At 53.1% G+C, this 18,046-nt stretch overlaps 1 protein-coding gene across 1 annotated transcript in view; it reads left to right on the top strand.

Annotated features, from left to right (window-relative positions):
- LOC125082442 (transmembrane protein 132B) overlaps positions 1 to 16,651 on the top strand; it is a 354,706-nt gene extending 338,055 nt beyond the window's left edge. Inside the window, exons 6-9 of the mRNA XM_047698108.1 lie at positions 7,358 to 7,563; positions 11,022 to 11,292; positions 13,057 to 13,248; positions 14,168 to 16,651. Of these exons, the coding sequence (XP_047554064.1) occupies positions 7,358 to 7,563; positions 11,022 to 11,292; positions 13,057 to 13,248; positions 14,168 to 15,316 (1,818 nt within the window). The 3' untranslated portion in view covers positions 15,317 to 16,651. The remainder of the gene's footprint in view (positions 1 to 7,357; positions 7,564 to 11,021; positions 11,293 to 13,056; positions 13,249 to 14,167) is intronic.
- Positions 16,652 to 18,046: the final 1,395 nt, after the last annotated feature.

Here is an 18,046-nt window from a genome sequence, read left to right as displayed (position 1 = left end):
AGATGCCTTCTCTGCTGTGCCTTCCCTTCGTCACACATGGGCCCCATGTGTTCAGTGTCCTGCACTCCGTCGTCCTAGCCGTGACCTGTAAGTGTTGGCGTGCTCGAGGCTTCTGCGCAGGGTGTTACTCAGTGTCCTGGCTCAGAGTACTGGGATTTCTGCAGCCCATGTCCCTCTCATGAGCGCTACACTCCGGTCCCCAGCTTCTCTCTTTGCATCTTCATCTGCATGTCTAATAAACATTTCAGACTTAATATTTTCAAACCCAAACTCCAGATCCTCTCTCTTCCCCTGTCCACCTCTCCCGCAGCCTTCCCTCCTCTCGGGGATGGCAATGCCATTCATCCGTGTTCTCAGACCAAACCCCTGGCTTTTCTGTCTCTCTCACATCCAGGCTCGTTTCCAGTAGCCGATCCCGCCTAGGGCTACCTGCAGAATACAGCCCGGATTGGGCCACTTCTCGCTGCCTCCCTCTCTCCCACCCTGACTGGTGCCACCGTCGTGTCGCTATTGCACCAGCTTGGTGGACCCTACGTGGTATCTGCTTCTTGAAATCCTGTCCTTGTTCCAGACTCTCCTCAGCTTCTCATTGTCCTCGCGTAGCACGGGTAACATCCAACCCCTTGGCTACCCTTGTGCCCACGTGCCCTTTCTTTTTTGGTCCCTGAATACGGCAAGAAAGTCCCTACCTCGGGGCCTTAGCCCTTCCTGTTTCCTCCGCTTTCAGAGATGTGCACGTCCTTGTGACTCACTCCTCACCTCATCTAGGCCTCTGCTCAGATGCTGCCGGTCCGGGGTGGGGGGCTCTCTGCGCGTTCTTAGAGCATCCCTCTGTCACCACTGCCTGTGCTCACACCGGCTCCGGCTTCCTTTCAAACCCGCCTAGGGACTTGATGTGCCCCTGTCTGCTTGCTGATCAACTTGTCTGTCTCTCCCTCCCCAGCACCCAGGACAGCTCCCGGGTCTCAGGTGACATTAACCAGACACTTGCTAAATGAGTAGATGACTTGTTCTTGTTTTGCAGATGAGGGATCTCAGACAGAGGAAAGTTATGTTACATCAGAAGACGCCTCGGCCCTGAGCTTGTCTCTGCATTCTCTAAATGATGGAGTCATGACTGTCCGAGCTGGAAGGCCTAGTGCCCCCGGGCTCACAGGGGCAGAGTCTGGCCCCAGATGATGGGGAATGATGTTCAGAAGTCATGAGGGAAGCCTTTGTTCAAGGCCCCTGGTCTCTGGACCCCCGTCTGGGACCCAGAGTGTTACTCTCGTTCCCTATCCATGGCCTTGAGGACTAAGGATCAGGCTGGTCTGAACTACTCCGTACCTGATGCTTGGTGATGCAGAGCACATCCGGGGTGCCTGACGCAGGGGCAGGGGGAGCAGTGGACCAAAAAGAGGCACAGGGGGTCTTCTGGGACAATGGGAATGTCCTGTGTCTGAGTGTGGTCATGGTTTCACGAGTGTGGGAACCATAGACTCCACCAAGCATGCCTTTAGACAGACCCAGAACATAACGTAGCCTCCAGAAGCTGGGTACAAAATCTTGGCGTGTGTACTTAGGTCTTGCTTTTCCCAGTCACGTCCTTCGGGGGCAGGACCATGACTTCTTGTGCAGGCTGCACTGAGGTCCTTACGCTCTGTGCTGAGAAGCCCCCTTGCTTCAGAGGGGCCGAGTGTGAACCCCTGCCCTGCCCTTCTCCAGCTCTGATCCCTGGGCAAGCAGCCTCTCCTGGGCCTCAGTTTCCATATCCATGCCATGGGGACAGAACCCCTAATGTGGAGCATTGGGAGGATTTAATGGGTAAATGTCTGTATCTAGTTTTAAAAGCAATGCATGGTAGGTGCATAGAAAGCAGTTCCTGATGACTGTTATTTTGTGTTTCTTAGAAGTGTCCAAACTCAAGGCAAAATAGATACTTTGTGAGCACCTACTGCTCCTCTCACACAGTGCGTTTTTGCTCATCATGGTGATAAACACAATCTGTTTGATCCAGATCGACTGTTGAGTATCAAAGGTTTTTTCTTAAGTTTTTTTTGCTGATCGTAATATGGGACTTCAGCCTTGTGGGTGTGCGTGTGGGTGTGCGTATGAACTGTGGGAAACGTACTATCTGACCATGTAGCTTTTTCCCTTTCTAGTGCTTTCTTGGGGTGGGGGAGGGGCCGCGAAAAGAGCCTTACGTGCAGTCCACTCTCTCTCGGGACAGACAGACAGACGGGTCACGGGCGTGGCAAACTCAGAGGGCAGCTGAAACACAGACTTCATTCTTGCCTCTTTGAAATAGAAAACGGAGTAACTGACACATCCTACAGGGCCCCCAAGGAAACCTGTTTTCATTTTCCTCTATTACTCTGAGGTAATGTAGCTGTGAAAGTCTAATTTGACAGTGAAATATTGACCTCCGAAGGCAGCCTTCCCAAGGTGACACTTAGAAGCCATCTCGCACACGCGCATACACTAACATGGTGGGGGTCGTCTGCTTCCAACGTCCACGTTCCCGTCCTCAGCTCCTCTCATATGAGGATTCACAGTATTTGGTGTTCGATGCTCCTTTGGGGGCTCAGAGAGCCCTGAATGTATCAGTTAGAAGAGAGGTGGGAGGCTGGCTGATCTCTACCTTGCTGTCGTGTCTTCCTGTCCCCTTCCGACACACACACACACACACACGTGACATGACACAGACATCTCAGTTCCTAGCCCAAAGGCCACATTCATGCTGGGAATCCAACGTATCAGCTCTCTGACCTGCGGCTTCCTGAGCTTTGCCCTTTGTTTCTCCTCCTGGTCTCTCTCTTTCTTCTGAATGTGACTGACATGATGCCTTTGTCTAAGGCTCCTCCTCCTCTTCTTGCCCAGGCGTGCTTCTCGTGGGGGCACCCGGGGGAAACCACTGAGACCTCTTCCCACCCAGTGTCTCTCTGTTGAACACCTCAGTATGCCATGCACTGTGCTAGACGTGGAGACCCAGCAGTTAAGGGGACAGGTCCATGTTCTCAAGCAGATCACCTCCAGATGGAGAACCAAGACAAGAACAAGAAAACCAGCAGGAGCATCCAGATGGTGCCAAGTATTGAAAGGTGAATTGTACAGTGCTGGGTAGGTCGGGCAATCTACTGTAACCAGTAGGAGGTGAGCCACGGGATATGCACCATAGGACTGTTGTAAGTGACATGCTGTAGGCAATAGGGACATAGTGTGACTACAGTCTACGCAGGCGCACACACAGTAAATCAGAGGCAAACAGTGTCCCAAAGATGCAGAGTGACCAGGTGAGGGAGTGCCAAGTTTAAATGAGAAATGACTCAAGGGACACCTTCAGCGGAGTGATATTCCAGCTGTCCTATAAGATCTATGCTGCTCTTGGGGGCAAGTCACAAAAAGCCATGGACCAAACGGCTTTAACAATGAGAGAAAGTGAATCACCTGGATATGAAGGCCAGCAGCTGGCTGGTGACAGGTGGGTGGGTCCGGTGGTCCATCCTGGCCCGGGGGAAGGGGTTTCTTCTGTTCTTCCATACTCACAGCATCCACCTGGTCCACAGCCAGCTCCCTCACGGCTCTGAGATCACTGCTGCAGTCCCTGTTGTCATCTGCAGGGTGATAGCATCCGGTAAAAGGAGGGCAGCTTCCTGAACATCTCGGAGCAAGGAGACCCTTTCCAGGGTCACGTGAGCTTCTCACACCTCATTGGCCAGAAGTGTGTCATACAGTCTTCCCTAAGCCAATCACTGGCAAGGAGAGTGGGGTAGCCTGACGGGCTTGGCGGGGCCCATGATGGGTGGGGGGCCCTGGGTTTTCGAGTAAAATTGTAGTCCTGTTGGGAATGAGGAAGGTGTGTGCGTGCTGGGGTCCAAGTGCAGGTGTGTGTTTGGACGGCCAGTAGACACCCGGTTCATGTTTCTGCAGACCTGGACAACAAGCAGATCTCGGCACAGGTGGGTCCTGGAAGGGCCTCGGGAGGGGCACGAGCCCAGGGGAGGTCCAGGGCGAGAAGGAGGAACCCTGGCAGGGAGCCTGTGCTGGGGACGTGGTGTTGGGCAAGGCCGGGCTGGAGGAGGAGGAGGTCCAGGTCATCAGTCCTGTACACCATCATCAGGAGTCTGGGTTTTACCCGGTGTGGACAGGAAGTTGCTGGAGAGGCCTGACGGGAGCAGGAGGAGGAGGGAGGATGGGGCCAGGGGCTAGCGGTCCTGGGGCTAAGGGCTCACATCGTTGCCCACACCCCCAAAGCCTGGGGCAAGAGGCACCCTCTCTTCTACCCCAGATTCGAAGCAGGGGCAGTGAGGATCATGACGCCCACCTCGCAGAGATTTTGTGGGGACTGTGCATGGGAGGAGAGGGCTGCAGGCACTGAGGTCCGTCCAAATGGGAGGTGCCTACTGTCTTCGTCCTCATTATTTGCAGACACTGTGTTCCCTAAAGTCACTGCAGACACTGAACTAGCCAATAGTGAACCTTCGGGAGGAAACACACACGCACACGTAGCCCATAAGCTGAAATCCCAAAATCAACTCATCCGGGAGAGTCTATTTTACGAAAGAGGGAATGAGGTTGGGAAGTGTGAAGCGGCTTGCCTGGCGCCGCCCCATGACCCCGTGCTGGGGCTGGGATTCCAACCCGATCCTGCTGGCCCCTGCCCCGGAGCTCCGCACACTCCCTGCCCCGCTCCGTCCGATGTCCATCCTCGGGTTGTCTCCGGAGGAGGGCTGGCACAGGAGGGCGGAGCCTCAGCGCATCTTACCTTGGCTGGGAGCATGTGCGAGGGGCACGGGGGGGGGGACTCAAAGTTCACCGCTCTGCATCCTCTGAGAGCAATACTGGCGAGTAGATAGACTTGGGAACATGGAGTCCACAAACAGGAAACATTTATTCCCTGTGGTTCTGGAAGTGGGGAAGTGTGAGACCAGAGTGTGGGTGTTTGGGGAGAGCCTCCCTCCCCCCCGGGTTTACAGACCACGTTTTCTGGTCCTGTTCTCACGAGGTGGAGCAGAGGCAGGAAGTAGGCTCCTGGGTCTCTTCCTCTAGGGGCACTGACCCCACCACTCGGGCTCCACGCTTGTGACCCTACTGCCCTTCAAAGGCCCCATCTTCAGGCATCATATTGGGGATGAGGGTTTCAACATGTAAATTTCGGGGGGACACAAAGGTACAGTCCATAAAGCTGATATAAGTTGTGTGCAGTGTGGTGCAACTCGGGGCTTGGCATACAACAGGACTCACCTCATCTGAGCTGTTTTAATCAGATTCATTAAGGATGGCAACACATACTGTCTTCCAAGGACACGCATGTCCCAGGAGAAAGCAATCGAATGAATTCCTAAGGCCTCTGACTTTGTTTCCTTCTTAATTTAAGTTTTTCCACTCCGGCCATCCCTCATCGCCTGAAAGATGAGGCGGGTTTTGGACTGCATAAGCTCCGAAATTTCCTATGCACAGAAAGGGCCCTGCGGTTTCCAAAACAGGTGTGTTCCTGCTGGTGGGACGTGTTTCGAGGTGCTTTGAAGTGGGAGTGTAGGTGGGTGGGTAGCGATGGACAAAGAGAAACCAGGATTTTCCACAAATGCAGGAGAGTCGAGGTCTGTACTGTAGGAGGTGGGATCGGGAGCGTTCTAGGGCCGGTGCCGACCAGCTGATCCCAGGAGAAGGCAACACTGCCATCGGTGAGGGGACCTGTTCTCTTGAGGGGGGTCGCCCAGTGGCAGTCAGGGGTCTGGGTGTCTGTGTCCCACTGAGTGCTCCTGCTGGGCTCCCAGCTGTTTCCGAGTACCCAAAGGAAGGGCATCGGGGCCGGCCACCGTGTCGGCATCACAGGGCTCTACAATAAGGACATGCTCCTCTGTTCTGTTTCTGCTCTAATCCAAGATCTTGTTCGGATTGCTCTCTTCACAAGCCTGGGCACAATCATGGAGATTTGGGTCCCTTGGGCATGCCCCGGAAGACAGCTGATTTGCTTGGTTCCTTGTGTTTCTTCTCCCTGTCCCTGGAGGGCTCAGTCCTCCTTGCAGGATGGGAGGGGTCCCCACGTGGGGAGCTAGCCCGCACCGTTGCCCTCCATCTCCCTGAGCCTGGGGTTACCCAGTCACTGTCACTGGGATTTCAGCCCATGTTCCCATTAGTGACCTTGGTCAGTTCTAAAGGGGTCTGAGGACATGGGGACACGGCAGGTGGACATGGCCAGGCACGGAGGAGGGCTCAGCAGCTGGCTGCTCATGCCCCTCCTGGTCCTCAATTTCCCTCTAAGTGAACTGGGTGCATCTCTTCCTTCTCCTTCTGGGGGCACATTCATGCTCGAGGACTCTTCTTCTTGGGGTGAGTGCCGGGACGGGTGGGGATGAGAATTTATCTCAAACAATAAGGAGGTTGGCTCTTGGAGTTTGGAAGTTGACGCTTCTGACCTTGCTCTGGACCTGAGCATCTGGAGCTCGCAGGGGAGGCCTGGGCTGTGGGTACCAACGCCGGTGAGGAAGAGAGGGTCAAGAGTACGTCCTCGTTTGTGGCTTGCACCCCAAAAAGCAGCAGGTGACCTCAGCCAGTTTGGTCACATCGTGGGCCCCTCGCAGTCGTGACTCTGTGACAAACTGTTGGTTGGTGCATCCTCGGCACCGGAAGTGACGCTCGCCCCCTCCGCCCTCCCCACCTCCGTACCTAAACGATGCTTTCCTGATGGCCCTGGAGAGATGCCACCCACATTTTACTGGTTTATCCGGAAGGGGTGACGCGAGATGGAGGCTGGAATTGTGTGACGAGGAGCCGGCAGACACAGGCGTTGACGGGGCAGCCCCCGAGTGCGGAGCCAAACCCCGTGACAGCAGCTTCCCTCAGTGATCCAGTTTAATGGGGCACCAGTAATCATTCCCACACTTCCCGAGTATTTTCTGACAAAGATGTGAATCTAGTGCAGAGCTTCCTTGGTTTTTCAGAAAAGATCCTCCTTATGGCTTGAATAATGTGTTTTTTTTTTTTTTTTTTTAGCAACATATGGCTACCTTCTAGGCATCCTCAAATATGGTGTGGGAGGAAAATATGTTGCACCTGGGGTTTGATTAGTGGTGGTTTGAGTACATAAAAAAGGTGAAGTAAAGAAAAAAACACACAAAAGAGGCAACAAAGGTTATAGAACTCCATTAAATTATGTTTATGGTTTTGCTTGTCAGTATTTCGTAATATGGAATGGTTTTCCTGGAATCTATTTATCAGTATTTGTCACTAATTAGTGCCTACAAATTACCTTCTGTTCGAGTCATGTTCTTCTGGTTGTCTTGGTGTCTAATAAATCAGAGTTCACGAACTTTCACTGCCCCCCGTGTCCCGCATTTTCCTGCTGATGCATCTCGGGACTCTGCTTCTCCCGAAGGTCTCCAACCACTGCGACTCCATTTTTGTGAATGGGAAGGAAATGAAGAGCAAAGTGGACACGACCGTGAACTTCACGCACCAGCACTTCACCTCCCAGCTCGAGGTCACTGTCTGGGCGCCTAGACTCCCCCTGCAGATTGAGATCTCAGACACGGAGCTGAGCCAGATCAAGGGCTGGAGGATCCCCGTGGCCTCCAATAGGAGGTGAGGAGCTTGGGGGGGGTGGTCTCAGGCCCCTGGGACCCGGAGCACAGGGGGAGGCAGATGGCCCTTAGGGGCCAAGGACCCAGGGAGTTAGCATCTGCCATAGACACAGTGGTGTGGGTCTGGGGTTCCGAAGGATCTAACTTGGGGACTCATTAGGCTTCTGACGGGGAAATCGTCCCGGAGCTGTGAGTCGTGTCCTCCTCAGGGAGTAGCTACTGGAATTCAGGGTCATGTTGCACTGCTAAGAAGCACCTAGTGTGGGGTATAGTTATTTTTTTTAGTCCCTATTTCCCCGTTGTTCCTCCCTGTTATTCATTCTCAGGTCCCTGCTTGTAGGTGTCAGCCTAAATCCATGGAGCGTGGCGTGGTGGTGAAGTTGAGGGGTCTAGAATGACTTTACTCCGGCTTCCCCACGTAGAGCTGTGTGACCCTGGGCCTGCTGATGAACCTCTCTGTTGCTCATCTAGCAATGGAGATGATGCTCTTACTGAAGGGAGTTGTCCTGAGTCTGAAGTGACACACTGTGGACCAGACAGAATTCTAAAGACGACACCCAGCAGGGTTCCCATCTCCTGGTTATTCACTCAAACCCTGATCTGGTGCTTCTGGGAGTGGATTTTACGGGGGTAATTAAAATTCTAAATCCACCAGCCTTAAGACGTGGGGATTATCCAGGTGGGCCTGACCCATCACTTGACCCCTTGAAAACAGAGTTTTGTCTAGCTCGAGGCCGGTACTGCACAGCGCGTAACCTTTTAAAATGGACGTGTTTTTATCCAGCCTAAATCCCCTGAATCCACCGCTGTTCTTGGCCATATGGAGAATTCCCGTAACCGTAGCACTGAGTGGTAATCCATGGTTTTTCCTCTCTCTGCATGATGAATCAGCTGTCCGTGGGGGAGGGGGTGCCCCTGCTGTGTCCAGCCGGGCCCTCTCACGGACAGAGCTGCTGCGACACTCCTGGACAAGTTTCCGTGTGCACACGTGGCTTCTGGGAAAAGTGCCCAAGACCATAATTGTTGGGTTGTGTGAATGGGGCATAGTTAGTTTCAAAAGACGCTCCTGAGCTGTTCTCCAGAGAGCCTGTCCTGTTTCACGCCCGCAGCAACAACGGATGAGTCACTGAGTGACTCCACACCGTTGCCGGCACTTTCTGAGCTTACGTCCTGTATGGCCCCTTTTACAAAGATGCGGAAAATGGGCAACAGACTGGTGGTCGCCATGGGTTCAGGAAGGAGCCCCCGGCTCCCCCATGGGGACAGACAAGTTCTGTGTTTTGACTGTCATGATGGTTGCATGAATCCTCAGGTGACCGAATTGCATAGAAACACACACACAAGTGCACATACACATGCACGCACACATGCATACACACACAGGTGTCCCAGTTGAACTGCTGAAATTTGTTATACTCAGGGTTTGTACCAGCGTCCGTTTCTGGATCCTGGCATTGGACGGCGATTATGGGAGACGTTAACTCTAGGAGTGATGCAGAGTATAGGGGGCCTCCCTGTATGTGGTTTTCTAACTTACTGATAATTTCTAATTAATTCAAAATTTAAAGTTTGGTTTGTTTTTTTTTTTTAATAATAGAATGCTGTCCTAAAAGAACAGGACCATTTCATTAATATGGTATTTCTAGGACTTCATGTATTCACTCACCACATTTATGATACTGCCTCCCCATAATATAGTCTTAATATTGCTGTCTTTTCAGTGTTATTCATTTATTTAAGGGACATTTGACCTCGCTGTCAAAACTGGCCAGCTGGTAAAAGTTAACACGAAGAAAAGAAAGTGTCAGTGTTACATTCTGTGTAGATACTGCTGTTTGTCCGTGTGAGATGGTTTCTCGTAGGTTGACTAGCAGGTGTGGGATAAGCGCCAGAGCCCTCCCAACCCCCGCCCCATGCCAGAGACCTTCATCCCCTGTGGTGTAATCAGAAGGACTGAAAGTAAACTGGGAATAACTTTTCCAAATGTCATTCCAAGGTTTTGATCCTTTGTCCCTTTGCCACACAAAACCTTCTCACCTTGCCCGAAGAGATACTCGCCCCTGACTTTGGGAAACCCAGGATGCTCCTTTATGGGTGCTGGTGAAAAGTTTTCCTATTATTTTCCCAATGGAGCCTTGCAGGGAGGCGGAAGGATCTCTTTTAAAGAAAGTGGGTTCAGAAGTCACATGGAAGTCTGTAAATTCACTGTTCTGTGGCTGTGTAGACCACGTACCAACCACTCTGGGCCTCAGCGTCTTCGTGGGGAAATAGAAACGAGTTTGGGGGCTGTTTTGAAGATGGACAGAGTTCGCTATAAAGAGGAAGAGGGAACAGAGGGGCATGGCAGCCTGGGCGTGGATCCTGCTTCTAGATGGCTAGCTGTGTGTCCAGACCAAATGGCCTCTCCTCTCCGTGCCTCAGTTTCCCCACTGTAAGATCAGGATAATGAAACACCCTCCCTCTCTGGGGTGGAGATTAAAGGAGTCACATGGGTGTGTCGGTCCGTCTGTGTCAGCTCTCATGGTCACGTGAGCGTGTCCAGCCAGACCCAGCACATAGAAGGTGTGACTCAATGCGTGTGAATCCCTCCCACTGTTGCTTCTGACACCACCCTGTCCCCCGATGGTCGCCGACTGGTCACCAAACAAGGTCCTCTCCCAAAGCACATGGGACAGGTTCATCTGGAGTGGGAGTTTCTGGAATAGTGAAGCAAATGAGGATTTCTCTGGTGGGCTGTGCACAGGGTGGCGAGAGGAGGGTCTGGGGCCCGCGGGAGGAGGGCAGAGGCAGGCGAGGACCCACAGGCCAGGGTGTTCCTGATTCCTGCAGGACCCCATAGCTACTCTATGCTGAGCACTGCAGGGTTGGGGGTGGAAGGTGGGAAACCCGCCCCCCCCCACCACCTCTGAGGGCTCGGGGAAGCCACGCTGACAGTCCGGAGCAGAGAACCTCAGCCAGCCCAGAGCCAGTGCCAAACTGTCACACCCCAGTGGGTCACGACGATATTGCCGTCCCCCAGGGGCCAGCTTCTCCTGCTCACACCTTGACCAAGGTGACTGTCACGCACACCTGGAGGGAGCAGAGGGGCAGGGGTCTCAGGAGTCATTCCCCGGGGCAGGGGGGGGTGCCCAGGCTGGAGGAGTAGAAACTGGTCCCAGCAGCTCTTCCCACCTGGGACCTCATGGCCTCCGCAGTGGGGACAGTTTCAAACTGCAGACTTCCAGAACACAGGACGGGAGGCTGTTTCTGCCTGCGTGGGGTGGCGTGTCCTGCAGCACTGGGCCCTGAAGGCAGGGGTGATGCTGCCTTCTGTGCTTCGAGCAGGTGGCAGCGTGCACACAGGGGACAGTGGGAGAAAAACCATGTCGCGGATTCCGTAGGGTCCCGTGCAATCTGGAAGACCAGTGTGCCAAGCCCCTCAGCAGCCACCGCGTTCAACCCGGTTTGTTTGTGCCCCAGGCCCACCCGAGAGAGCGAGGACGAGGAGGACGACGAGAAGAGGGGCAAGGGGTGCTCCCTGCAGTACCAGCATGCCACGGTGCGCGTCCTCACCCAGTTCGTGGCCGAGGCGCCCGACGTGGGCCAGCTGAGCTACATGCTGGGCCCCGACTGGCAGCTGGACATCACTGACCTCGTGGCCGAGTTCATGAAGGTGGAGGAGCCCAGGATCGCGCAGCTCCAGGGCGGCAGGACCCTGGTGGGCCGGGAGCCGGGCATAACCACCGTGCAGGTACGTGGCGACGCCCTGCCCCGGCCTGCCCCAACGAGTGGGTGGGTGTGTGGACACGAGCGCGGCGTGTGCACACAAGAGACTCGAAGGCAGCGCAAAGAGAATTCACTGATGTTAATAATCTAATGTAAATCAATGTTTGCATATGGGGGAGGGTTGGGGAAAAATAGGACCTAAGTTCTTTCATCAGTGAAAGCTAAATTAAATGCTCCGCAGAACCGACCTTTACCGCATGATAACTGACTCCTCACACATCACTGATAGAAGCTGGTCCAGCCTGAGGGGGCTGGTTTTGTTTTCCCAGCCCTGAGGGTTAACCACTTACCTATATATTACACTTCGGACAGTGGACAGAAAATTTTTTTAAATAGCCTATATTTGTACTAAAAATAACTTTTAAATCCACAGATACATGCTCTGTATTTTATTAGAATAATGGTAAAACGATTTCTCTGGTCAGTTTTAATGGAATAATTAGGCAGAAAGACAGCAGCATGTTCTTTAGTAAAAAATTTAAGGCGTTGCCACTGATGGTTAACAAAGCCCTATTTTAGGTGGTACCAAAGCTGATTTTGATGGCACTGGACTAAACATGCCCTATTTTGCATGACTTCTCTATTCTGTGGAGCACATTATCACAAACTGAGCAGCGGAAAGCAGAATCAATTTATTGACTCCGGTCTCTAGGTCAGGAGTCGACACGAGCGGGGCTGGCTTCCGCACTGGGGGCATCACAAGACTGAGACAAAGGTGGCGGCCAGGCAGGGCTCACGGGGGGGCCTCAGGGAGAGATTCCCTCCCCAGCTCGTTCAGCCTGTTGGCACCACGCACTTCCTTGCGGGCCTGGGACTGGGCGGTCTTCCTCCTGGATTGTCCGCTAGGTTCAGTCACTGCTCCAAGAGGACACCCGTGTCACTTCTCATGTAACGGCTGGGTCAAGTCCCTCTCCCACGTGGAATCTCTGTGACTTTCCCTTCCGCCACCAGCTGGGGAAGGCTCTGCTTTTATAAGCTTCACGGGACGTCACCACTGGACCCACCCAGGGAATCCAGGATAAGCTCTGTGATAAGGCAGACCTGCTGTGTGAACGTAACATCATCACAAGAGTGATTTCTCATCGTCACGTTCCCAGGCTTGAGAGATTAGTGAGGACATCTTGGGGGTGGGGGTAGTTCTAGAAATTCTGCCGACTAGATGTTCCTCTCTGTTGGTTACTCCCCCTAGTTGCAAACTAGATGTTCAATTAGAAGCTGTGGCTTCTTAGGACCTTAAAAACCCCTCTCCCACTTTGCTTACATGGTCTCTCCAGCGGTGACACAGCAGCCCACACCGTGATCACTGTTGTCCGTGGGGAACGGCTCACTGCCCCCTGGAAGGATGGCTGCAGGAGAAGGTGGCAGAGCCCTGTGCCCTGTAGGCGCTTTCCCACAATTTTGCCATTTCCACCTCTAACTGTTAGTGTCTGGGAAACGTTGCTATCTGAGTGCCTGGGGCCAAGGCGGGCAATCTAGGTATTGCCTCGCAGTTAAATTGGGGTCTTCTTGGGAAATACATTAGTATTCTTGTGGCCTGAACCAGAGGAAAGGCAATGGACCAGTACTTGTCATACTCCTCCCGTTGGCAAGTGTGTCAGTGACCTGCAGCATACTGTGGGCCCACACGGTCCCCGCAGGTGCCCTCCTCCAGCAGAGAGCTGAGGGAACGCGCTGGCGGTCCTGACCCTTGTGTGCGGCAGACCCTGGAGCTTTCTTGCTTCCTTCGAAGGTGCTCTCGCCGCTGTCCGACTCCATCCTGGCCGAGAAGACGGTGATCGTGCTGGATGACCGCGTCACCATCGCAGACCTGGGTGTGCAGCTGGTGGCCGGCTTGTCCCTTGCCCTGCAGCCTCACAGAGCGGACAAGAGAGCCATCATCTCGGCGGTGTCAGCCCAGGACATTCTCCAGGCCCCGCAGCAGGTGGGATTCCAGAATCCTTGAGTACGGGTCATTTGAGATCACTTCCCTCTCACGTCTGCGGAGATTAGTGGAGCACTCGTAGCTAGGACGGGAGGCCCTTGAAGCTTCTTTGTGTTTCTGGTCAGGGTCACCCTGTCTCTTCTTGAGAAAAATACCAGGGACTTAGATACATGTGGCTCAGTTTGCTCTTATCCACCGACCACAGGTCTATATACCGTTTACTTTACCACAGCCTTATCTGTGCTCGGCACACCCTGCTAGACCATGACCAAAGGATCCCATACTGTCATTCTGCCGAAGCAGGTGTTTTTTGATACCTGGAAATTCCATTTCAGCTGCTCAAGCAAGCATGGCTGATGGGCAGCCAATTGCTACTGTTTACAATCATTGCCGACTCTAAAGCTCTCCTCTGTCTTTGACCTCGCAACGAGGTTCATCAAGGCATCTGGGCACAGTGCCTTTCTGGTGAGCTCGTCTCCGAAGGCATCATGTCCCTGGCCCCTCTGCCGGTACGTGTTTCATTTCCTCGGCACTGGCTTCCTAATAAAGGGTATTCAAAATGATATTATCTGGAGCAGTAGCCCTGATGAACCTGATCTTGATTCAGATCAATGGCCTGATCTTTCAAAGTGTTTTTTTAGAAAGGTCAGAGTCAACTTCTGTTGTCTGGCACGCGATAAATTAATATGCACTTTAATGCATTCCTTAAAGTGTATCATCATTTGCTCCTCACGTCAGTGGGGCAGTCGTACATTCTGGATGCCGGTTCAAGACATGCCAAGAACCAGTCAAGATCATAAGAATAGAAGTTTACTTTTCTCAGTCTCTATATTTAAATAATATTCTCTAGGAAATTGTATTTGTTTGCAATTTGAAGGAAACTGATCATAACATAATGCTTTGGTTTCATTTTTCTTAGGAAGCGATAGTCAGTTCTTGGATTTTGTTCAGTGATGGTTCGGTGACTCCCTTAGACATTTATGACCCCAAGGATTTTTCAGTTACTGTGTCATCATTGGATGAAATGGTGGTGTCTGTCCAGGCAAACCTTCAGTCCAGATGGCCGGTGGTGGTCGCACAGGGTGAAGGGCAAGGGCCCTTGATTAAACTAGAAATGATGATTAGTGAGCCCTGTCAGAAGACCAAGAGGAAGAGCGTTCTTGCTGTGGGTAAAGGAAAGGTCAAGGTCAGATTTCAACCAAATATTGATGAGCACCAAGGAGGCACCAACGACATTGAGGGCATCAGTCGGGAATACAAAGACCACCTCAGTAATTCCATCGAGCGTGAAGGGAACCGGGAGAGAGCAGGTCAGGAGTGGTTCCAACATGGCGCCTCTGTTGGCCACGAGGAGCGTAGCAACAAAAGCACAACCCCATGGTCTCCCCAGGAAGGAAAGGATAAGAAGTCACTCAAGAGTGGTGGCGCAGACGCCTTCACAAGCTTCCCCACTCAAGGGAAATTACCGGAACCCAATAATCCCAGTGACCTGACAGTGACCTCAAGGGGGTTGACTGACTTGGAGATCGGCATGTACGCTCTGCTCTGTGTCTTCTGCCTGGCCATTTTGGTCTTCTTGATCAACTGTGTGGCATTTGCTTGGAAATACAGACACAAAAGATTCGCCGTGAGCGAGCAAGGCAACATCCCCCATTCCCATGACTGGGTCTGGCTTGGGAACGAGGTGGAACTTCTGGAGAACCCCGTGGACATCACCCTCCCGTCGGAGGAGTGCACGACCATGATAGACAGGGGGCTGCAGTTCGAGGAGAGGAACTTCCTTCTCAACGGCGGTTCCCAGAAGACCTTCCACAGCCAACTGCTCAGGCCCTCTGACTATGTCTATGAGAAGGACCTGAAAAGTGAGCCTCTGAATCCATCGGGTCCAAAGCGGAAGCGAGTCAAGTTTACGTCCTACACCACCATCCTCCCGGAGGACGGCGGCCCGTACACCAACTCCATCCTGTTTGACAGTGAGGACAACATCAAGTGGGTGTGTCAGGACACAGGGCTGGGGGGCCCCCGGGACCTCAGAGACTACATGGAAAGGCTGCAGGACCCCATGTGAGCTCCTTTCTTACGTTTGTATTCACCTCTATGCCTTCTGTTTTTGGAACGGTGGAGCAGCGAGTTTGTTCAGCAATAGGGGGTGATTTAACAAAGCTTCGTTTGGGGCGGTCTGGGGGGAGGGGATCCCTTTCTGAGCTGGTGTCAGAGGCCCGGAGAGTAACAGCAGCCGGGTTGTAAGCCGGGAAATGTCTCGAAAGCAGCCACCTGGAGCTCCTGGAGAAATTCTGAGACGACAGTTGTGTCTGCCTGCTCCTAGCTCGGTTCAAACACACGAAACCTGGCCCCACAGACATTGTTAGTCATCTCGCGACAAACGGCCGCGTGGGATTCGAAAAGGCTTGGGTGTTGATTTTTCTACTCCTAGAACTTTTAAAGCACAGTGGACACTCCTTGCCCTTGGCCTGAGATTGGACGTTCGTGAAAGATGCTGAATGTAGCCGCCCTTATTTGTTACAAGGCTGCTCATTATTTTTATACACATTTGCACCTGCACCTGGTTCCTTTGGCCTCTGGAATTCTTTTTGAAACATGAAGAAAAGCAATCATGGTCTCCTCTCTCGGAGACGTTTGATTTTCACATGAGTTTTAGTCGCCGATGTTCGCCACGTCTGGGCCGGACGTCAGGTGCTCTCCGTTGCCCACTTCCCTTACTGAAGGGGCAATGTCTGAGAAGCTTATCCTCACGCTGTCCTCCCTTCTCTTTGTTGTGGAACGTCCTTGTATATCAGACTGGGACACGGGATTTTACATAAAATATTAATATACTGCGAGGGAGGGCCATCTTTACAGTTTTCTATACGACGCTTACAAACTTTGGTGACCACTTGTCAACCGCATTTGTTTTTATCTTCTGCTTGTGGGACATTTGTGGGGGACTCCTGGAGTGTATTTCTGAGGGCAGAAAGACCCTGAGAGTCGTATTTATACTGGTGCTTTCCGGTCAACACAATTTGTTTTCCAAGCTGAAATCAAAATTTTAAATTACTATGACACAGAAAGGAAATTGTGTAGGAAACAACGTTCAGGTTACACTTCTGTTTTACCAGAGCAAAAAAAAAAAAAAAAAAAAAAAAAAAGAAAGAAAGAAAAAAAACGCAAATAAGTAGAATGATGTTTCAACTTAGCAATATGTAAAGATCCATCCATATAATGACCCCCCCCCCCCAAATCATCAGTCATGGCTCTAGCAGGGCTCAAGCCTGCGCAGGGTGGGCACTGATGGAGAAAGGAAGGGGTCAGCTTCCAAGTTTCATAAAGTAGATGACTGTGGGAGAGCTTCAGAAGCAGGTAGGTAGAAACACCCTAGCTGTTGGAAAGTCAGAATGGCAACAGGGGGAAAAAAAAAGCCTGACCCCCCTGCATAATTCACAAATTAAAAAAATGTCTTTCAAAGAAGAGCAGGAAGGGTTCCAAGCCGAGCAAGAATTTCAAGATTAGCAGAGCAGAGCAACATTGTATGCCCAGGCATAGCTGGGAAGACGGGCGCGGGGGCTGGCCCACCTATTCTGGGCTTTCCCGGTCCATCTGCATGGCTGAGGCCTGGACCAGTAAAGGCCAGAGTCGCGAAGACCCGCCGGAGGGGCAAGGAAGTGGCTGGTTGACTCCATGCGACGGCGGAGGAGCGAGCCGTCAGAACAAGAGGCTCTGGGGTGCCCTGTAGCTCTCGGTGCGCCGGGGAGCACGCCGACCCTGCCTCCTCGTGCACCATGCGGAGGCCACAGCGTCCTGCCTGTGTCTCTTGCCCACGGGGCAGGGCGGAGATCAGTAGCGCTGTGGGCCTGATCTCTAGAGGCCCGCGTCCAGCCGATCTTGTGTTTCTAATGGGGGCTAAGGGCTGAAGCCGGTGAAGTTTCCAGAATCTTCCGATCCGATGGATGCAAGAAGCCAGGAGACCCAGGCGTTGGCTTCGGAGCGAGTTTGCAGAGAAAAGGCTGAAGCCCCCAGAGGAGGCTGGGCAGCTCACCGAGGGTTGGGTGCGGAGGGAGCTCGGGTCCCCCACGGAGGGCACCAGGGAGTTCTCACGCTAATGCCACGTAGCTCTCCAAACTAGGCCTGCTCACTGTGCCACGTTCTCCACGTTCTCTCCCTTTGGATCGTCAGCATTCCGAAATAACGGGAACTCCGTGTCTGAAGCGGAGGGAGCGTGGCGGATAGAGGGGATGAGTCTCACGTGCGCACACACGAGTGTGTGCCCCCACGCATGCTCGGCAGGCCGCCCCCGCTGCTACAATGAGGCCCTGGGTGGCCGAGGGCGGATGATCTGGGAAGGGACAAGGGAGCGTTACTGAGAAGCTTGCTCATCAGAGCCCTTCCTGGGGTCGGAGCACTTGCTGCAGCAGAGCGCACACCTGGCAGCGTCAGAAGCGGGAACGTGCCAGCGCGTTCTCGGCGCCGGGAAACTGACCGCTGCCCTGAAGATGCCTCCCAGGGGTGAGCAGGAGTCCCCCGGGTGTGATCTGGGCTCTGTACCCTCTGCCGCTGCCGTTCAAACTCACTTCACCTTGAGAGTCATGTGGAAGGTCCTGGGCGGGGGCAGGGGTCCCTTTTACCCAGGGCTACACACTCACTTGGATGCACACACGTGTGCACGTGTGTGAACAGAGAATATAGTATTTAGTAGAACGGCACTGTGGGCTGCTCCCCGACTTGCTGTGGGCTTTGTCCCAGCTCCCCAGGATTTCGGTGAGGTTCTTTCTGTCCTAAATGTTTCCCGCTCACCAATAGTCAA

Source organism: Lutra lutra, chromosome 12 (assembly GCF_902655055.1).
Source record: "Lutra lutra chromosome 12, mLutLut1.2, whole genome shotgun sequence".
Lineage (NCBI taxonomy): Eukaryota > Metazoa > Chordata > Mammalia > Carnivora > Mustelidae > Lutra > Lutra lutra.
The sequence above is the reverse complement of the archived record's forward strand: the minus strand, read 5'-3'. Positions and strand labels throughout refer to the sequence as shown.